The sequence below is a fragment of the Gopherus evgoodei genome, chromosome 9 (genome assembly GCF_007399415.2).
Source record: "Gopherus evgoodei ecotype Sinaloan lineage chromosome 9, rGopEvg1_v1.p, whole genome shotgun sequence".
Classification (NCBI taxonomy): Eukaryota; Metazoa; Chordata; order Testudines; family Testudinidae; genus Gopherus; species Gopherus evgoodei.
The window spans coordinates 6,042,875-6,062,731 of NC_044330.1; the positions used below are offsets into that span (position 1 = coordinate 6,042,875).

At 41.1% G+C, this 19,857-nt stretch overlaps 1 protein-coding gene across 1 annotated transcript; it reads left to right on the plus strand.

Moving 5' to 3' along the window:
* Positions 1-26: 26 nt before the first annotated feature.
* Positions 27-19,783, plus strand: FYTTD1 (forty-two-three domain containing 1). Its single transcript, XM_030574549.1, has 9 exons — positions 27-46; positions 1,813-1,944; positions 7,333-7,478; positions 9,493-9,605; positions 12,821-12,917; positions 14,088-14,152; positions 15,177-15,251; positions 16,125-16,251; positions 17,732-19,783. The coding sequence occupies exons 2-9, from the start codon at positions 1,866-1,868 to the stop codon at positions 17,825-17,827; spliced, it is 798 nt and encodes a 265-aa protein (XP_030430409.1). The 5' UTR covers positions 27-46; positions 1,813-1,865; the 3' UTR covers positions 17,828-19,783.
* The last annotated feature ends 74 nt before the right edge of the window (positions 19,784-19,857 follow it).

Consider the following 19,857-nt stretch of genomic DNA (forward strand, 5'->3'; position numbering starts at 1 on the left):
TGGGGAGCCGGGGGCCTGGCACGCGGTGCAGCGTAGGGGGCCTCAGGTAGGACCCATTGAACAGTGGGAGGGGAGCTGGGAGTCCACTTAGGCCCATTGCCTCAAGTGGGAGGAGGAGCAGCCTTCCCCCAGGGGAGGAAGGCAGGCCTGGTCCGGCATGCCTGCGAAGGAAAATATTCAGGGAGGGGGACTAGGCCCAGCACAGTGAGTCAGGCTTGGGCCCCCGTTGCTGTTGTGTAAAGGCCTCACGTTTTTTTCCACTACAAAGAAAAGTTGCTGTTTGGATCTCTCAGCTTAGCACTGGCCAGCCTTGCCTATATTTGGTGGTTGACCCATTGGCAGAGCCTCAGAAATACAGGTGGACTCACCACTGAAGTGGTCAGAGTATTTAGGCTTTAGCAAAGTTGGGTTTTTTCTTCTTCTTAAGGCAGACAGCCGAGTTTAAACACTGCCTAAAAGAATTCATCTCTTCTCAATTCAGTTTTACTTTGAATCAGTGATGTCTTAATCTAGTTAGTTATCCTACCATCAAGTTTCCAAAAATTCTGGGGAGAAAAAGACCGGACTTTTTTTTAATGTAAAAGAGATTTTGGGGGTGGGGGGGGGGGACAACTTCATTTTGCCTTTATAAAGATGCAAAAAACTTCTTTGCGGGTCACCTACAACTTGCCCATTTTTATTGTATATCAAGTGGGCTTTGCCAAGTGACTAACCCAGTCCGTCATTTGGATAAAACCTGTAAAACACTGGCTCAGGGCTCCCTTAAAGGTAGGAATGTGGGAGGATAAGGGTTGTTTTTTGTATACAGTGTGTGATTGGCTAGGGAAGATATTTATTTTGGTTGCCTAGTTTGTTTCATTCTGGTCTCACTTTGATGTTTTCTCTTTGCATCCATTTTGTATCTAGTAATGATATACTATGGGTTTGTCAATAGCAATACTTTACAGAGACCTGCTAATGTGCATCATGGGGTGACACTTTGTTTGGAAATTATTCTCCTCATATTTTCTCTAATGTCATGTTTAGTTTATTACTGGGGTAATTTACATGAAAACAGAATCATCCTTTCCTATTGTCCCTCAGCTAAAGGCATGTCATCTGTTGTTGGGTTGGCAGGATCATGGATTATATGAAATCCCACATTTGTCATGGTGTCAGAAAAGTTGTTGACAAATGTCTCATGTCAGTATAACTATGTCCCTCAGGGTGTGGAGCAACATAGTTATACTGACCTAACCCTGGTGTAGACAAGGCTTCTTCTGTTGACATAATTTCTGCCTCTTGGGGAGGTGGAGTACCACAAATGGGCAAAGCTCCCCAATTGGCATAGCCAGCATCTTCACTAACAGCTAGAGAGGTGCAGCTGCACCACTGTACGTATAGACAAGGTCTGAGTTCTTGATTTTTGATGAAGAGCTCTATGGAGCTCAAAAGCTTGTGTCTTGGACCAATTTCAGTTGGTGAAATAAAAGATATTATTTCATCCGCTTAGTCTCTGCGTTTTCAAAGGTATTGAGTTGTCAGTTGGTCTGCAGTCTAGAACATTCAAGGTTAAAAAAAAACACAACATATTAAAGTGATGTGGGAGGTGGGTCATCTGCTTTAAAATGTGTTTTAAAATGGACTAAATAAATGTACCGAATAAGCAGCCCTGGCTCCATTTTACTCTCCAATTGAGAATTATTCCTAGAAGACTGACTCTGGGAGTTTGCCTGAGTAAAGGCTATAGGGCTTAATTCAAAGCAACTAAGATTTTATCGCTACTTAAAATACTTAAGTCTAAAGTGTATCATAAAACCTTTATTTTTGCAGATGATATAATTAAATTGAATAAGAAAGAAGAGAGAAAGCAGTACTCCCCCAAAATGAACAGAAGGCTTCAACAGAATGGAACTCGACAGTTCAGGATGAGGGGGACCAGGTGGGGAATCCAACAGCAGACAGGTATGTGCTTTATAAAAATGCAACACAGTTCTCATAATTATTATAAAGTGAAATGTCACCTATTAAGTAAAGCCATGTAGCACCACTTTTTATACTTTATGAAAAAAAGTATGGGTTGACTTAATAGTTCACTCAGTCTGTTCCAAATGCTGTCATGTGTGGAGTTTAAATTTATAATTCAGCTCTAGTTTGTGATCCTCTTAAATAAGTTTTCTGTGTGCTAGTGGTTCCATGTGGGCTCAGTGTTTGGATTTCCGTGGACAACAGGAGCTATGGCTGTATCACACTCCTTCCATGAGTTGGGGAATCTTGCTCTTTGTTCAGCTTTCTTTTGGAAGCTGTATTGACAGTATATTGTGAACTACATCCTTCTAGCCCTCTTCTGAGGAGTGGGAGAGAAGGATATCACAATGGTCAGGGTTAGTAGGTAGAGAAACCCAGAGTCCTTGCCAGTCCCTAAAACTTTCTGTAAACCAGAACCAAACTGTTACATTCATTAAGTTGTATCTACCATCAGGCATTTCACAGAGGCAACTGCTATCTACATATCTTGCATTTCAGTACCCTACTTGAGTCTGTGACACTGCCTCTATGCAGCAAGCCTGCAAAGTAAGACTTAATGAAATCTGAGTTCTTTACTCTCCAGAATGCACAAAAGGATGGAGCAGAGTGCTTGAGTGAGAAGCTGCTCCAGCTACATCCTTTGTGAACAAAGATCTTGCCATATCTCACTCTGCAGGCCCATAGTGTTACAGTGCAATGGAGGTTTAGGGAAAGAGGGTAGTGAAGAGGAGGTAAGATGTACAATTTAAAATTTTAAGTCAACATTGCTGTCTAATGTTATTAAAGATGTCATTGATAATGAAGAATGTTTCCAGTAGACTGTATTCAGATGCTTCTGAGGCACTACCTAGATTCTAGGTGGTTAACTAGACATGTGGCTGTGACACTGCTGGTTTGAAAGGTAACTATTTGTACCTTCTTAGCATTGTGGATAATGGAAGCTATATAAAATTCAGCTGTCTAATTCTGATGAAATAATAAGCTTATGATTGATGCACTAAAGTGAATTATGAGGCATTTAAAAATTCCACTTCTGCATTTTTTCATTTTGTAGCAAGTAGTTGAACTTAAGCTTGCAGCTGTCTCTTAGTGGACTTTTAGTAAGAAACAAAAGGAGACAATTGCTAATACAAACATGGGAAAAGGTGTTGGATCGAAGTTTATATGCATCAGAGTCTTTGATTTGTTACTCAAGTATGTATAGCAGTGATCCCCAACCCTTTTGTCTGGCGGGTGCCAGACGAAGACCACTGTGGCCGTGGAGCACCTGCCGAAATGCCGCCGAATTTTAACAACATTTCGGCGGCAACGCCTCTCGATGATGCTGCTTGCTGTCTACAAGCGATGTCATTGAGAGGCATCCCAGCCAAAATTCAGGGGCGACGCCTCTTGATGACGTCACTTGTCGACGGCAAGCGACGTCATCGAGAGGCGTCTCCGCCGAAATGCCGCTGAAATTTGGCGGCATTTCGGCGGGTGCTCTCCTGGGGTCCAGGATGTGAGCGCATTAGGGGACCTCTGATGTATAGTGTGTGAGTAATGGGTTATGTGTTTTAATCCCAAAACATAGGCTTTGTATGAAATCCAAACCTAACTCATAAAATTGATTAATTTAAAATAAAATTGTTTGGAAATCTTTAAAAATGCACCTCTAATATTTGGGCTACAAACACAGCAGAATAAAGTGCATGAGAAGGCATAAGTGTCTTTGACTGGAAATCGATCATAAATATACTAGCCTCCTTTCACTGTCCAAGCCATGCCAAATGAAAAAGTCCAATCTGCATTAATAAATGTCATTTAAGATACTTGTAATATTTTCAGTTCTAATTTTCATTTTCAAATGGAAAATTAGAACTGAAAATATGAAAATGTTACAAGTATCTTAAGTGACATTTATTAATGCAGATTGGACTTCTAAATATAATTATGTTGACAGTCCCCTAATCTCTTGGGGAACTGCTCTCTCTGGCTTGTATTCACTATTGTTAGGGCTGGCTTAAAAACAGGGAACGTGTCACAACTTTTTTTCAGATTTTAAATCACCCCCTCCCCCCGCCAACTGTTCTTCCGTGCACAACTAGACAAGATCACCTCTAGTGGGAAATGAGCCCTACTCATTTCACATGGATGCTCTTTCAGGCTCTGAACAGTTCTTCTCCAAAGCATATCAACAGCGACTCATTGTTCAGGCATTGCTGCACTGTTGCACTGCACTGATCTTGTTTGGGAGTCTTTATTCCCAGAATATTAAATGGCTCTATCAAGGCAAAGATATGATATAATTGTTTTAAATTCATCTTTACTGACACTGTTAAACTGAACCAAGAGCACCACTGTCCCATCTTGGGGTCTGAGTGCACCCCCACAGATGTCAGGCCTTGAGCCTATCTCTCCCTGGGTGGAGTTCTGCAATTCTCCTACTCTTAGATTAGGATCTGGGTTACAGTCCCTGGATATCAACCAAGACTACTTCAGTGGGTCCAAATTTGGGAGTGTGGGACAGCGGCTGATCAGTGTCTCACAAACAACGTCTTCAAAACAATGCATTTATTCTTTCACCCAAAGGTACAGAGTGCACAGGGCTGCAATACAAAACAAGAGTCCTACACACATTTCCTTAAACTTAATCTCTCTGTCCAGAACTCGGGTTTATTCCCATTTCTGAATTGGGAGAAACATGCTTCCTGCTTACATTATACTGTTTGTCTGTGAATGAGTCTTCCCAACCTGTTAGCTTTTTCCACTGACACACTCTGGCCATTGACTGAGCTGTCTTTCTATCTTTCAGCTTCTATAAGGGTTTAGTTTACCCTTTGATGCTAGACTCTTATTTGTCTCATTGTTTTACTTTTCTTGCTTGGTTCTTTAACAGCCCTTTTACAGTCTCCTTTGATTTAGCTCTGTGCATTCGGACAGCAGCAATACAAAATTGAACAGTGAAATCAAATCACACAATATATACAAAAAAAATTAGACATTCTCATTTGTCACATCTGGAGTATTTCTCATGGCCCAGGTCCTTTGAAACCAAAATAGGAGCCTATTGACTAAAGATTTTTCTTACTGTGAATTCCTTAGTAACTTGAATCTAATTCCTTGTTTGCTATGCTTTGCTGCTGCTTCTGTGGGCCTTTTATACCTTTTTTACTCGTAATTCAAGGTATTTCACACATTTGTAAAAGTTAGCATGGATGTGTTCCCCCACATGTCTGTTCCAGGCATCAGAAGTTGTTTTTTACTAGGGTAAAAGATTGTGTAAGGATTGTCCACTGTGTACTTTACAAATGTATTTAAGTATCTTGAATTAGAGCTAGGTGTGGGGGGGAAATATAGTGAATAAAAGCCTCATAAGAAATTGTATCAAGTGCCGATATTGAATATCGGGTGATGTACTTAATACGTCAGGCAAAATTCATCCCCAATGCTGCATCAGATGCAATAATCAACAATATAATAATTAGTGCTCAAATTGAAAATGATTGTGAAAGCAAGTTTTGAGATGAATAGGACAGTTCATACGTCCCAGAGCTGCTATTTCAAGCTGGCAGACTAAGAAGAGCTGCTGCATTGATTTATACTCATTTCACTTTTTCAAAATGATCTTCACAATGATGAGGACTGGAAACTTTTAAATGAAATGTTAGGTTCTGAAGCATAATTCTGACGCAAGGGGTGGATTCCGCATTATACTGGAACTGTGTAATCATGGAATACATAGAACCTGGTGCGTGATGCTGCAGCAGATCCTTTGCTATATATAGGCAGCAGAAATGAGCTTCTGGAGGTCATTTAATGTGCTGTCAAGCTTCTTCAGAAGGACATCAGGGAGGGAGGAGTTAGAGATTTTGAGGGTGGGGTAGGAAGAAAAAGTTAGTGGAAGACAGTCTAAAAAATGTTCACCCAATTTTTTTGCTTTCCATACCACTTCCAATAGGGAGGAAGTCACTTTGAGACGATACTCCGTGCCCTGGTCAGATGCAACTACTTTAAGCACTGCTGACCTAGAATGAAAGGCTCTACCGCTGTTTCTACTGTCCAGTCCATTATACACTGAAAAATCTGTCCTTGAACATGTTTATAACAGGGTGTGTGTTCCCCTTCAAAACGGAGAAAACGCATGGTTTGTTTATTACTGTAGAAGGGAGACCAACTTGTGTTCTTAAATCCTATTAGTCTAGGTCTTTGCAGGATGTAATGCTATTTAGGAATATGATTAAATTGTGGTTCTGTCTTTCTTATAGCACAAAATCAAATTGTTAGAATCCTGCCTGTGGAGTCCGCTGTTGCAGCTGGGCCCTCCAGGATGGTGGATGTTGACAGTGTAGACCTCACCTGTTTTATAAGCTGGGACTTTCCAAACTCTTGTTGCTTGCTGTATGATCAGAAAGTTGAAATAAAATATACCATTTTGTGCTGTTCGGCTATGGTCTGATATAGTTATCGTCTTTGTTTAAGGCCAACCTTGAACTGACTTATGTGATGTAGCAGCATCAGCATCTGCAACATGAGGCCAATAACTTTTTTGCTTTAAAACAGGTTCCTCAGCTCTTTCGTTGTGTCCCCTTCAGAGATTCATGTCTCCCTCTTTTTAAGTAATGGTACCATAGGGGGTGGGGAGTACTCACCATGTGGCAATTGAGGAAGCCTTCCACTCTCAACAGTGGTCAGGTAGCCTCGGCTGCCAGGACCTGGCTACCTACCTGAAGGGCTGGTGTCAGGAGGAGAACAGAAAGCTACAGCCTATGAGTACTGCCCATCCGTCCACCAGACTCCATACCCTACTGCCTCTGGCCCTTCAGCCTGGCCTTGTCTTCTTCCCCTGCACAGACTCTGTAAGGGGACGTGGCTGGGGCTCTGTGCCCTGAGGCTGTGCTGAGGGCTGGGGCCAGCAAGGGGCTCTGTCTGGCAGGGAAAGAGCAGTACTCCCAGGGTGCAGCCTGCAGCCCCCTACTCAGAGTCCGTGTCTGCCCGTCCAGAAGAGGAGGGTGACTGCACCTTGTGGCTGCAGCAATGCAGGAGCAAGATGGGCAGGGAGCCTGATCCTGTTGAGATAATCTTCATAGAACCCCACCCACTTCCTCTGCTGGGCAGAGTCCCCTGCTGACCCTGGCTGTTCAACATGGCCCTATCGGGTCCTCATGCCTCCCAATAACCTTGTTGCACCCCCTTAGGGCAGCATGCCCCATGCTTGGAAAACATCTGTTTCACACCTTACATTGTAACTGTGCAGCTAGCTGTCACTGAATATCATGTGCCCAGGGCTATAGGCTATGGTGTCTCTTTCTGAAACAGTTTAATAGTGCTTCTTTTTTTCCACTGTAGGTTTCGGTAAGAACCGTTTGGGACGCAGAAGGAGGGTAACAGGGAAGAAGCGGCCCTATGGAGTTATAACTGGCTTGGCAGCGAGGAAAGTACTAAGTTCTCGTGGAAGGATTAGTCCTCTGAACAGACAACCACTTAGCGAGAAGGTAGGAATACAATTTTTGTACCATGTATAACTGTCTATGCTTGGCAATGGGAGACTTATTCCTAAAGTAAGAAGTGAATAATTAGTGCCACAAGCAGACTAGAAAAGATTCAGACTGACTAGTTTTTAAAAAATCTAAATATATGTATAGTATAATGGTAACACAAGTATCTGGTAAAACACATCTACGTTAAAATAGGTATTGCAGATCTTGTCGTAACTTGTCCAAGACCAGTTCTTTGAAAGATTTACTGGTCCTGAATGCATTTATACTGTTACAAAAATGTTTCTAGCCCTTAACATTACATTAAAATAACCTAACTCTGAATACTGTCTAGCTTTTCCCTCACCCTTCTCCAGATCTGACTTGAGTTTAGAGTGATAATTGCAAACACTTAAAACCAGAATATAATGCTTCATACCATATGAAGTGAAGGCATTTTTGAATAATCCTATCTGAAGTGATTAAAATCCTAGAACAAGTACAGGTGGGGGAGTAACAAAAGTAATCAGAATGTGACTCTTAACCTCTGCTTGCTTGTGATGTGCAAAAGTTAAGAATAGAAAAACACTGCCATATGAAACCTGAGATTGTCTCTACAATAGCTTGTACAACTTGTACCTAGTTCTGGTAGTCCAGGAGTTAGCAGACTCTAAATCTGTTACTGATTTGCTTGGTCTAGCAGAAATAGTCTGGCACAAGTCCAGAACAGAATATACCCAGTCTTAAACAAATGTAGAAGGTTTTTTTTTAAACTTAACAGCAAGGTTCTAATTTTGAGTTGACTTAGGCCAAGCAGTGTGCTCGTCTAATGTGGCAAGTATATTAGAATATGGAATTCATCAAAATTATGGAAGTGATTCTTGACATCACAGTGGACTGTTAGTTCTTAAGGATTCAGGCAGGAGGAGCAGCAAGCTAATTATAAGAGGAGGGAAGTGTTTTACACATGGAGAATCACAGTAAGGAAAATGTGGTTGAATTGATTTGACATCTTCTAACAAAGTTTGCTGAAACCATGGTGACTCTTTAAGGATCCTAGAATTGCTTATATTGTATATTTTCAGATGTATACAAGTTATGCTTAAGTGTATTCTCCGAATTGCAACTTGTAACAAGGTCTTGGACAGATGATAAAATTTAGATTATAACGACTACTTTTTTGGCGAGGAGTCGGGGCTTGGACGAAGTGAATAGTTAATTTGATAGCCAAGAGGTAAATCTCTTGATGGTATAAATCTATCCATCAGCTTAAGTGAAGTAATCCATGAGACATTTAGATGGGTGGATTTCAAAGTTTGGGTCTCAGAATGCAAGGCACTGGGTCGCCTTGCTCAGCACCCAGGGACCCTGGAAGCAGCCAGCACCAGGTCTGGCTTGTAGTTACGGGGGCCACAGGTCTCCACGTGCTGCCCCTGCCCCAAGCACTGGCTCCACGCTTCTGGCCAGTGGGAGCTGAGCGGGCAGTGCCTGCAGGCAAGAGCTGTGCGATGCCACTTGTGTACCTCCACCTAGGAGCCGGACCCCCTGCTGACTGCTTCTGGGGTGCAGCATGGTCCGTGGTGCCGGGATAGGTGGGAAGCCTACTTCTGCACCCTGGCTACGCTGCTGAACAGAGCCAACGGAGGTAACCCCACATCCCAATCCCCTGCCCCAGCCCTGAGCCCCCCTTGACACCTGGAGCCCATTCCTGCATCCCAACCCCAGAGCCCTGACCCTCTCCTGTACCCCGACCCCCTTCCCCAGCCCAGAGATCCGTCCCACACCCTGAATCCGTCATTCCTGGCCCCACCTTGCAGCCCTCACCCTTGCACCCCGTCTGTCTCAACCCTGAGCCCCCTGTTACACCTCAAACCCCTCATTCCCAGCTCCGTTGGGTCGCAGGCATCAACAATTTTCTTCAACTGGGTCGTCAGAAAAAAGTTTGAAAACCACTGATTTAGATTGATTAATTTTGAATGAGTTGTGACAGGCCACCATTACTTGGATATTTAATTCTTTTTTCTTTTTAAAGAACACACAGCGAAACTACCCAGTTTTGAAAAGGAAAATGACCCTTCAGAGGCCATTTGAATTGCAGAGAAAACAAATGCCAGCTCTCAGGAGGCCTGTCCCATTAAACAGGAGGTGAGATTTCTAACTGCTGTTTCGAGATGCCTTTTCCAGCTCATCCCTTCGATAGTGATGAGGATTTCTGTTTCTGGCAGTGCTGACTTGGGATCAAGAGAGCTAAGACTGGCAGCAGTAGTAGGATAAAATCTTGTACAGTTAGTAGCCCTCATGCAATACCTTGATTTGTGTGCCCTGATGATGGGATCAGTTGTTTCCTGGAACTGTTAGGAAGCAGCTTTCTTCATTTACACCTGCTATTTACCTCCATTTAACACAAATAAAATATGTAGCTCGAGTGTTCCAGATCTATAAAAATGGTTAATATATGGAATCTTAAGTTCAGGTAACTGTTTTATAAAAGTGACAATTCTTATTTAAGTAACTTCGCTCTCATTGTAAGACGCTTTACAGGATCTATTACCATTTTCAGTTTCATGAAAACTATAGTGTGCTTTGTTTGCTCCAAAATTATTCCAGTGTACTGTGTTAACCTGCAGATGCTTCCATTTTAAAAACAGTTTACCGCACAAGGCAATGTTATGCACATTAAAAATTAAACCTTGCCCCATAGCTACTGGTGCAAATGCCATTAATTGTCTGGATCACTTAAGAATGGCCTTACTGGGTCAGAGTAATGGTCTGTCTAGCCCAGTACCCTGTCTTCTGACAGTGGACAGTGCCAGAGGCTTTAGAGGGAATGAACAGAACAGGGCAATTGAGCGATTCATCCCTTTTTGTCCAGTCCCAGCTCCTGGCAGTCAGATTTAGGGATACCTGGAACACTTAATTTTTCACCTTTTGAATACCATGTTAAAAATTGTAGACTTTCCATTAAGACTAGGGCATTCTAATGTAAAGGCTGCAGGAGAGTGACTAACTTGCAGCATAAAATGTATGTTGTGTAGTCTCACTCTGTCGTGAGCCAAATGACTTGGGGGTTTGTCAAGCCAACTCGTGTGTGTGGACAGGGATCCTCTGGTTTTGGCCAAAATAAACCAGGTACTTCTATTGTCCTGTTCAAGTGGAAATGCTAAATATGTGGACTGTGCAGTCATGAGATGCACAAGGCTAAATTTTTTGTAGGGTAGAATATTTCTCCGACCACTTTGTATTTCTAGCCAAATATTGGCAGTAGCACCTACTTCATTAGAATGGTGGGCTGGTTCCACCTAAGGAAATCAACCTAACCTTTGTTCATCAGTTGATTTCTCCCTCCTCCCCCTTTCCATATTGCCTCATTTTGTTAAGGAGTACATAATTTAGTAGATGTTCTTGGAGGTCTCCAGATTTCCATCATTTAAGAAAACAAAATCTGCTACTGGCTTTTAAAATGGTTTTGGCAATTAGACCATAAAAACTTGGTTAAACAACAACAATTTTATTATCGTTCGTGTCTCAAAAATAGGCAGTTTTTCTCCTGTAGAGGGCACAGCTGAATTAAAAGATTGATTTATATTGGTACACTAGTCTCTCGATGAACATCATTTAAACAGGACACGTTGCAGAGACGCACAAGGCCTGAGAGCTAGGAATTCTTGATTCGATACCAGTTTAGAAAGACGTGTGTGGATTTCGGCATGCCACTTAAACCACTTTGGACTGAATCTCCGTTTCACCTACCTAATTAGCAGTTTTTGGAAGGATTAATATTTGCAGAGTACTGTGTGTGGTGCATTGCTTTGTATTGGAGCCAAAACAAGCAAGGTAGCCAAGCAAGCATAGATACAAGAACTGGAAAATCATTTGTAGGCTGTTGAGTAGGAAAGTAAATCAATAAATATCATGTGCCCTTCAGGTTATCTGTTGATATTAATCTGCCTTACTTCCAGGCTTTAAATCAAAGAGGGCTGTTAAAATAGAAACGGGAAACAAAACAATGACACACATAAGAATCCTGGAGATGATCATGGAAAAACTGTTTTTTGGGGAATACCCCGTCTGGCTCTAGGCAGGCTAGAATCTCTTACTCATTCTATAGCTGAGCCTAGGTTCAAAGGAAATCCCATACCGTCAGGGTAGACAGCCAGCTCCTTACTTTGGTGACAGCATTGAAACCAGGATGCGTTAGCTCTCCAATGTGGAGCAGAGTGGGACCCAGGGTTGGTCCCTGCCCATCTCCACATGGGAGTGATAACTCCCCCTCATTTTGATGCTGTGACCAAAGCAGCAAGCTTGCTGTCTACCTGCTAATAGTCTACGGGGTGCATTTGCCAACCATCCTTCCTACCATGTTGTCACAGACTCACAGGACTCATACTCTGTTGGCTCCACATGGTCCCTGGGAGGAACTTTCTTCAGTGTGACAGCCTTCCTCAGGGGTCACATTCTCGGGGGATAAGCCCTGGGCACCGCCTCCTCCTGGAACCACACCTGAGCCTTCAGCACACCCATCTCTTTCTGTGAGCCCTCCTCAGAGAGTCCACTCACTTTGGACCTCCTGGGGGGCCTCTGTGCCTAGGGGGAGCCATGCAACCCTGGGAGAAGTGGGTGAGGGGGATGAGGGAGAAGCCACTTGTCAGCAGAGGAAAAACTGACACCTAGATTGACAGAGACAAGGGATTATGTGGCTTTGAGCAGAACAGATGGGCTCTCCCAAATCAACTCAGAGAGATGGAGATAAGCTGGACCTCTCTGAGCTATGAATAGAGAGGTTAAGCTTAGGTAAGAAGGCATGCATCTAGGACTTTCATTGTTCACCCATTTTCCTAAATACCTTTTGAGGAATGAATAAATAATGCTTTGTTTTGAAGACACTTTCTGTGCTCATGCAAAATATACTGTTAGAGGTTCCTGAGGAGCGAAACTTACAAGTGTCAAACCTAATTTACCTGTGTCATTAACATGGTTGGGAACAAGGAGGGCTGTTGCCCAGAGACCCAGTCTGAGTGTGGTTGGACTGGGTGCTTCCACCCAAAATGAGGTGCAGAAAGCCAGGCCTATCACCTAAAGGATGCACCTGAGAGACTAAAAAGTGGTCTAAGGTGTAGTTTCCCTATAGCCGTGACATCTCCGTGTGTTTAAAAGAAAAATGTGGTTTTAATAAACCCACTCTACCCAACAAAGTTGAAAGGCTCAGTTTCTAAATGTGACTTGTCTTAGTGATGCATTGGGGAATATGAGACATTTGCTTCTTGACTCCATTATCCCCAGTCTTCTATTTTTCTCTAAAAATTGGCTGGCCATAGAAGTTTTTGATAATGATATTGCTCTTATTTTGTAAAATGTTACAGGAGTAATATACCATCCACTTTTGCCAGAATTGGAAATAAACTAAACCAGCAGAAAGACATGCGTCAAGCAACTTTCCTCTTCAGGAGGGGTCTGAAGGTACAATAAAAATGTTCTTAAATAAAATAAATACTATGCACTAGACTCTCAAATGAATGTTATTTTCTTCGTCAGCCCCACATTTGATGAATCAGACTATCTAGATCAACTCTGAATAAACTAATTTGATGTGTTTGCTTTGATCTCTGAAAAGACAACACTTAAAGTGGCCTTGGGACCATATACTTACCATTCCAGGAAAAACCTGGTTCTATCTTGAGTTAAATATTTCTTGTAGAGCAATATGTGAGTGTTTTTGTACCCCCAAAACAGCTGAATCATTCTGAGTTGTATGGAATTGGGGTGTATATTTCAGTATAGTGGCAAGCTTGTGCAGCTTCTTCTTGAAGGTAAATTGTTTAAAACTAGGTATAGGTTTTTAAAGTTGCCTTTAGCTGAAGGATGGAAAGCAGTAAGCTTCAGAATTGCATGATTGGTTCGGCCTTAAACTGTAAATGGTTATACAGATGGATATAGATTTATATGGTTTAACCATAAATCAGCCTCGAAGTAAGTCAAATAACTAAGAATGTAAAGAGAAATGGTTTTTATTTTTTTTTCCTTTGTATGTTTGAGCCCTAACTGCAACTGCCACTGCATGGGTAGGCACGAGCGCCACTTACTTCAGTGGGGTTCTGCACAGGTACAGGGGTCAATCCATGTGGAGTCACTTGCTTTAGTGAGGATTTTTCAGACTACCGGAGGGGAGATTAAAAAACACAATCAAAATGTGATAAACCTGCACGTTGGTAAGGGGATTCAGTGGCATTAGATACAGAATCTTTTATAGTAAGTTTTTTTTTTTTTTTTTTCACCACATCCCAGTTTGACTCTCTCTCCTCTATTCCAGCCCTGGGTGTGGATAAGCTTCCACCCTGTCTGGTTCTTATCACTCTGGATGGAATCTCTCTTGCCTATTGGGTTACCTTTTTTGGCAAATTTCTTTATTTTAATCCCTTTGTAAAAATTGCCTATGCTCTAAGGGAACATGAGTTTCTGGGGCCTCAGGTGACCATCCACGGTTGAACAGCACTAAAGTTATAGGTCTGTTTTTGGTATACATCTTATGGGTGTGTTCATAGATTCTTGTTCATGTTTTAAAACCTCACACTGCAAGATCAGGAAGTGTAACAGTATTCAAATCCTGTACCCATCTTTCTGTGTTTTCAGGTGCAGGCACAAGTACAGCCAGTAGAAGAATTTCTGGATAATCAGGCAGCAAAGAGAACTCGCCAGTAAGTGGCATATTTCAGCTGAAGAGCTACAGTTAAGGCATTATCCGTTTAAACTGCTTTGCTTTAGTCCTGCTGTATCCAGAGTACTCCAACTTGTGGCAACTGGAACCTTTTCTTGTGGGCTTCTGAGTTGAGTAGTGACATGAATTTGGATGATGTGCTGTGTGTTTGGTGGGAAACAGTGTTCATCCCTTTCTCCCTCCTGCCTGCCTGCCTTCCTGCTTTTACAGCAGCTCTTAGTTTAACTGGAAGGATCACTTGCACAAGATGCTCCCAGGAATGAGGGAGGGATCTGTTGCCAATTTCAGAGCTACTAAGTAAGCTCTGCGCCCAAGGCTCTGTCATTTTAAAACTTTAACTTAGGCTCTATATAGGAGAGTAGTTTCTCCCCTTCTGTCGATGTAGCAGCTATTGTACCTAACTTATAAATCCAGAGCCTGTAAAACAGTTTAAAATCAGTGAGACAGGCCATTTTCCAGGCTTACATGTGAAAAGGAAGATAAGTTAGGCAGGTCTATGAGGAAAGAAGGAATCTCCACTTCCCAGGCTCTTCATGGATAAGCAAAAGGGACAGCAGCAAGCTATAGTAGGAAGAATAAACAGCTCATATGAGAGCAGCATATGTAACAGAATTTCAGGCTCACTATTGGATTTGATGGACCTATCTGGTCTTATCTGCACTGAATATTTTCAGAAACTCCCACCATTGCTCTAGCAATTATTGAAATGCTGGGGTGGATTATGTGTTGGCACTCTTCACCAATGTCATCTGGAGCTGCTCTGAATAGTTGGACAATTTAGTGGCTTCAAAGGCCTGTGCTCAGTCTATGCTAGTGGTCCATATAGATGTGTAGCTTGTGCCTGGTTGTATGTAGTCTTGGTATACCACCCTATACTCTGAAAACTCTAGAGTTCTGACAGACTTTTAAAATAGTGGCTAGCCAGGAACATGCATTTCATGTAAAGCCCAAATGGTACACTGGAATTTCAGCCTGTATAAGTGATTCCTGTGCTTTCAAACTAGATGGCGAACTTCCACCACAAATGGAGGCATTCTGACTGTATCTATTGACAACCCTGGAGCGATCCCATCCCCAGTGTGAGTAGAACATTCCAAACAATCTTCTTCCTTCGGAACTCCAGTTACTGGTTCTGGGACTGGTGTAGCAAGCTCTCCATACTTACAGCTCCCAGTGGCATGAATGGGAGTTCTGTCTGTGGACGCTTTGCAAGATCAGGCCTCTTCTGTTTCTCAATCTGTGTTCAGATAATGTGTAATTGTTGGGGCGCACTTTGAGGTTTCTCAGTTAGGAGCTTGGTGTGGGCTTGAATTGAATTTCCCTCTCCTCACCAAGTCTTGAATGACTGAATGTCCAGGAATTGGTACTTGGAACCTCCCTAGTTGTTAAAGATAACAGTAGAATTGAGTTTAAATCAGACAAACATTCTTGTGTTCCTTTTTGTAAATTGGACAGGATAGCTGTATATTAAGATTCTTAGTGTTCAGCTTCAGAACTCTGGGCAAACCTTTGATCAGTGGTACCTGTCCTTAAAAGGGAACTGCACCAGCCTTGCTCTTTGTAGCTAAAGCTTGTAAAATTGACAGTAAAGAATCACTGTATATCAATAGGGCTAGAGATGTAAAATAAATGTGCAAATATTTAAAATTTAATTTTAAAATATTGACTCTCTTCCCCTAGCCTACCTATTTTAGCTCATTTAAACTGCAGATATTGTTTTCAGTGAAGGGATGAATGGTTATACTCTTTCTCCTTGAAATCAAACATTCCCAACTATTCAGTCAGTGTTTCAACCATATTCTAATAATTCTTCCTTCTGTTGCAGTATTAGCAGTGTACTTGGCAGTGTGGTCTCTTGTCTTTTCATAGTACATCTTTGTAGACAGTAACACCTGATTATTGTTACATCAACCTTTATTCAATGTGCCATTTTAAAAATAGTGTTCTTTCAGTTCCCAGAAGCCACGGCTAACTCGTGTTCCTATGCCTCCATTTCTAATGAAGAAGGAGCAACCAGAAGAGAAGAAGATTCCCAAAGGAGTTACGTTGCAATTTGATATCAACAGTGTTGGAAAACAGGTAAGAGCTGTTTCCTAACATTTACTTGGAGTGATTCAACATATAACTAAAAAGTGTGGGGCTCCTTGTTAATAGAGTTGTCTAGGGCTAAAGTAGGGGACTTGTAGTTAGGCTTATTGATTCTGCTTCCAGTTTTGGCATTAATTTGCTGTGTAACTCTGGACAAGTACCTAACCTCTCTGGACCTACTATTAAAAAAAATTGTTATGCCTGTCTGCCTCACATAGGATTTAAAACTTAATAGCTGTGTAGCACTGTGGTGTTCCTGGATGAAGGGCACTATATTCCTAAACTGAGAGGACAGTGGGGAACATCTTTTTTTTTTCCCCCCTCCTGTTGTGTCTTCTGCACAACGCAGATGGCTGAATCTGACTAATTCAACTTCAGATGAGGATTGAAAACAATGTCTCTTCAAAAACTTTTTTGCATATGTATAAAATTGAAGAAAATCTCCTTGAGAATTTAGTTATACTGTTTGTTTGTTTTTTGTTCATATGCAGTGCCATGGCTCCTGAGTCTACAGAATAGAGCACATCAAAATCTGACATTTGGGAAAACAAAATTGTGAAATTTTGTGGCTTCAGAATTTGGGCTTTTTGTATCTAACAAAGTTGCCAGACTGAATTACATCACTCTACAGTTATGCAACAGCTGTGTTTTAAGTGAAAAGGAAAACTAAATTGCGGGGGTGGAGATGAGGAATGACTTTGAGAATATCAGGATATACAAAATTAAAATTTCAGACTGGTGTTAACTCACCAGTGTTACAGGTGGTGAAACTAAAATCATACTGTGACAATACCACGTAAAAATGTCATTGCTGTGTTGTACGACTTTCAGTGATTTTAGATCAAATCTTGCTTTACAGATAAAGGTCCTTTTTTGTAACTGACTCCCTGTTTCCTAAAATAAAGAGGTTATGCTGGGTTCTTTCTTCATCTTCATCACCTGTAATGAATATTGCAAGTCGTCTTGTGAACAAAGTCAAATAAGTGAATTGTTAGCTAGAGTAGAATCCAATTTGCTCTCTCAACTGTGTGGACTATGAAACAACAGGAATGTAAAATAGTAAAAACCTGTATTAGTCACTGAAGTTGGCAGATGTAATTTAATATGTATGAAGAACAGATCTGTGGAGTCAAAGTTCTGTTTTCAGCTTTTTTGACCTTAATTGATATTTTTGCATTTCCTAACTTCACTTGTAGCTGAACACTGCATTAATGTTCTTGCATCTCATAAATATAGTTAAGATGTATTCTGTTCGTGTATTTTTTTAAAATAAATACTGCAAAAGAAGGAAAACAAACTTATCTTCAGTGTTTGTTTAAATATAACCTTAGTTGCCTGTTTCAGTATGGATGAAAAAAATCTGATTTGAGCAGAACTAGGCAGGGATGATACTCATTGCCCTAACTTTGCCATTGTAACAGATCAGTCTGATTCTTTGCAAGCTCTGTTATGAAATGGTTTTGTTTTTCAGACTGGAATGACTTTGAATGAGCGCTTTGGGATCCTCAAGGAACAAAGAACAGCCATGTCTCAGAACAAAGGAAGCCGTTTCGTAACAGTGGGTTAAAGGCTGTTGAAAGGGCACACATAAAGACTCCACCTATCTGAGAAACTGGGATGAAAGTGGGCAGAAGAGTATAGCATACGTCATTGAAGTTCTCCAGACTTTTTGTTAGGATGCTGACACAACTAAATATCCTTATTGATTTTACTTTTAATAGTAAAAAGACACAATGACCCAGGCAAAAATGGGGCAACGGATCTGCTTGGTAAGTGGTGGTGTGTTCTGATCTAAACCGATTTTGTGTAACCCCAGCTGCTGGTTAAGGCAGTAGATTTATTTGAGTTTCCCTCACAGCCCAAGTACAAACGGCAGGCAAAAGTTAATTATTTTTGTTAGTGACATTAAGTATCTGCTCCACAACCCCTACTATAGTGAAGTTCGTGTCAATATTTCCATTACAGACCTTTTCAGAGGAGCAGAGACTCTGCCAGAAAGCTTCACTCCAAATTGCAGTTTGGCATAAAGCCTGAGTTTGAGAGTATTTCTGTTCAAGACGTAGCTGCCTCTTTTTCTTTCATAGGGGTTTTGTTGTAATTCTTTGTGCTTTTGACATTCGTGGGTTTTTTTCCTTCCTTGGAGACAAAAATTTTTGCCGCCTCATTTGAAAAAGTAAAACTACTGTCAGAAAGGCCAGGTACTTAACAGGCATGAAGACTATACTACTCATCCTTAAAAATGGTCTCTCCAAGTCAGGGTTGGGCAGTATGGGAGAAGCTTGTACTGCAACTGTTCATGTTGTATCTGCCTCCTCAGTAAATGTACCTTTCTCTTGCATTTTGTTTAAACTCTACCCTTCTATTCCTTTTTTGGGGTTTCACAAATTTAATGCAATATTTTAGTGTTTGGTGTCCCTTTTGTAAGGGTAAATACTACTTTCATATAAGAGAGGGTAATATGCTAAGTTTTTCCTAACCCTCCCAGACTCTGGATTTTAATGTCGTATACCTTGCCCCTAAAGGATTTCCTCAGTCTTTTTAAGAAGCAGCCACACAGGTAAACTATCAAATGACCCTTGTTTGTCTATACCAAAGAGAAATCAAGGATGAGCCTGATTTGAAGTAAAGTCAAATATCTAGAGTGACATTGAAGCTGGGGAAGAATTGCTGGGATAAGTGGCCCACATTTTGCAGACATGTAAGCACATGCTCAACTTTATGTACAAGAGTAATCCCACTGGCTTCAATGAGACTGCTAGCATGTGTTAGTCATGCATGTGCATAATTATCTGTAGGATGACTGCCAAATTGGAGCATCCTCATTTGTGCATTCACACCCTTAATGGAAACAAAGCACCTGTTCAAAATTGTACAGGTAAAATTACCTTTAATTCCATGAGCTAGTGGATTTTCAACTGTTTCATAGCAATTGGACTTAGATGTAGCCAGATAAAAGGAATTATTGGCTTGCTGCATCCACAAATGCCTATGGTGCAAAGTAGTTTTAAATTGGATTCAATTTTTTTAAAACTGGTTTCTTTGTACTTTTTCTGAAATTCTGAGTAAACAAGTTGTTTACCCAAGAGTTTAACATTGAGAACATTTGACAGTGGAAGGACTTTCTTTCATATAGCAGTTTTAAAGTCAAAATGCATCCTTGACACTGTTCAGTACTTAACCCTTTATTTTTAATTTTGAAAACGTACCTAGCAAAAATTTAATTAAATCTCATGGGTGTTAAGGTTTTTTAAATTACCAGTAGAAATTTTGTTGAAAAAAGTCCCTCTATTAGAATTTAGGTAATGTGGTGTTAGTCATCCTGTTTCAGTGCATACATTTCCTGTGTATCAGGATGCAACACAGATGCAAAACATTGATGCAATGCATCATGAAAAGCTAGTTTGTATTTAATGAGAGAAATGGCTTTACACTGTACCTTTTGATATTTTTTTTGGAGAAGTTCCTACATTTGGATCTATTCTGAAGCTTGTTGGTTTTTTAAATAAAATGTTACAGGTTTCACATTTTGTGCCTGCTTATAAACCTTTGGCTAGTACATTGAAAATTATGCAGATTTCAAATATCGCACAAGGGAGA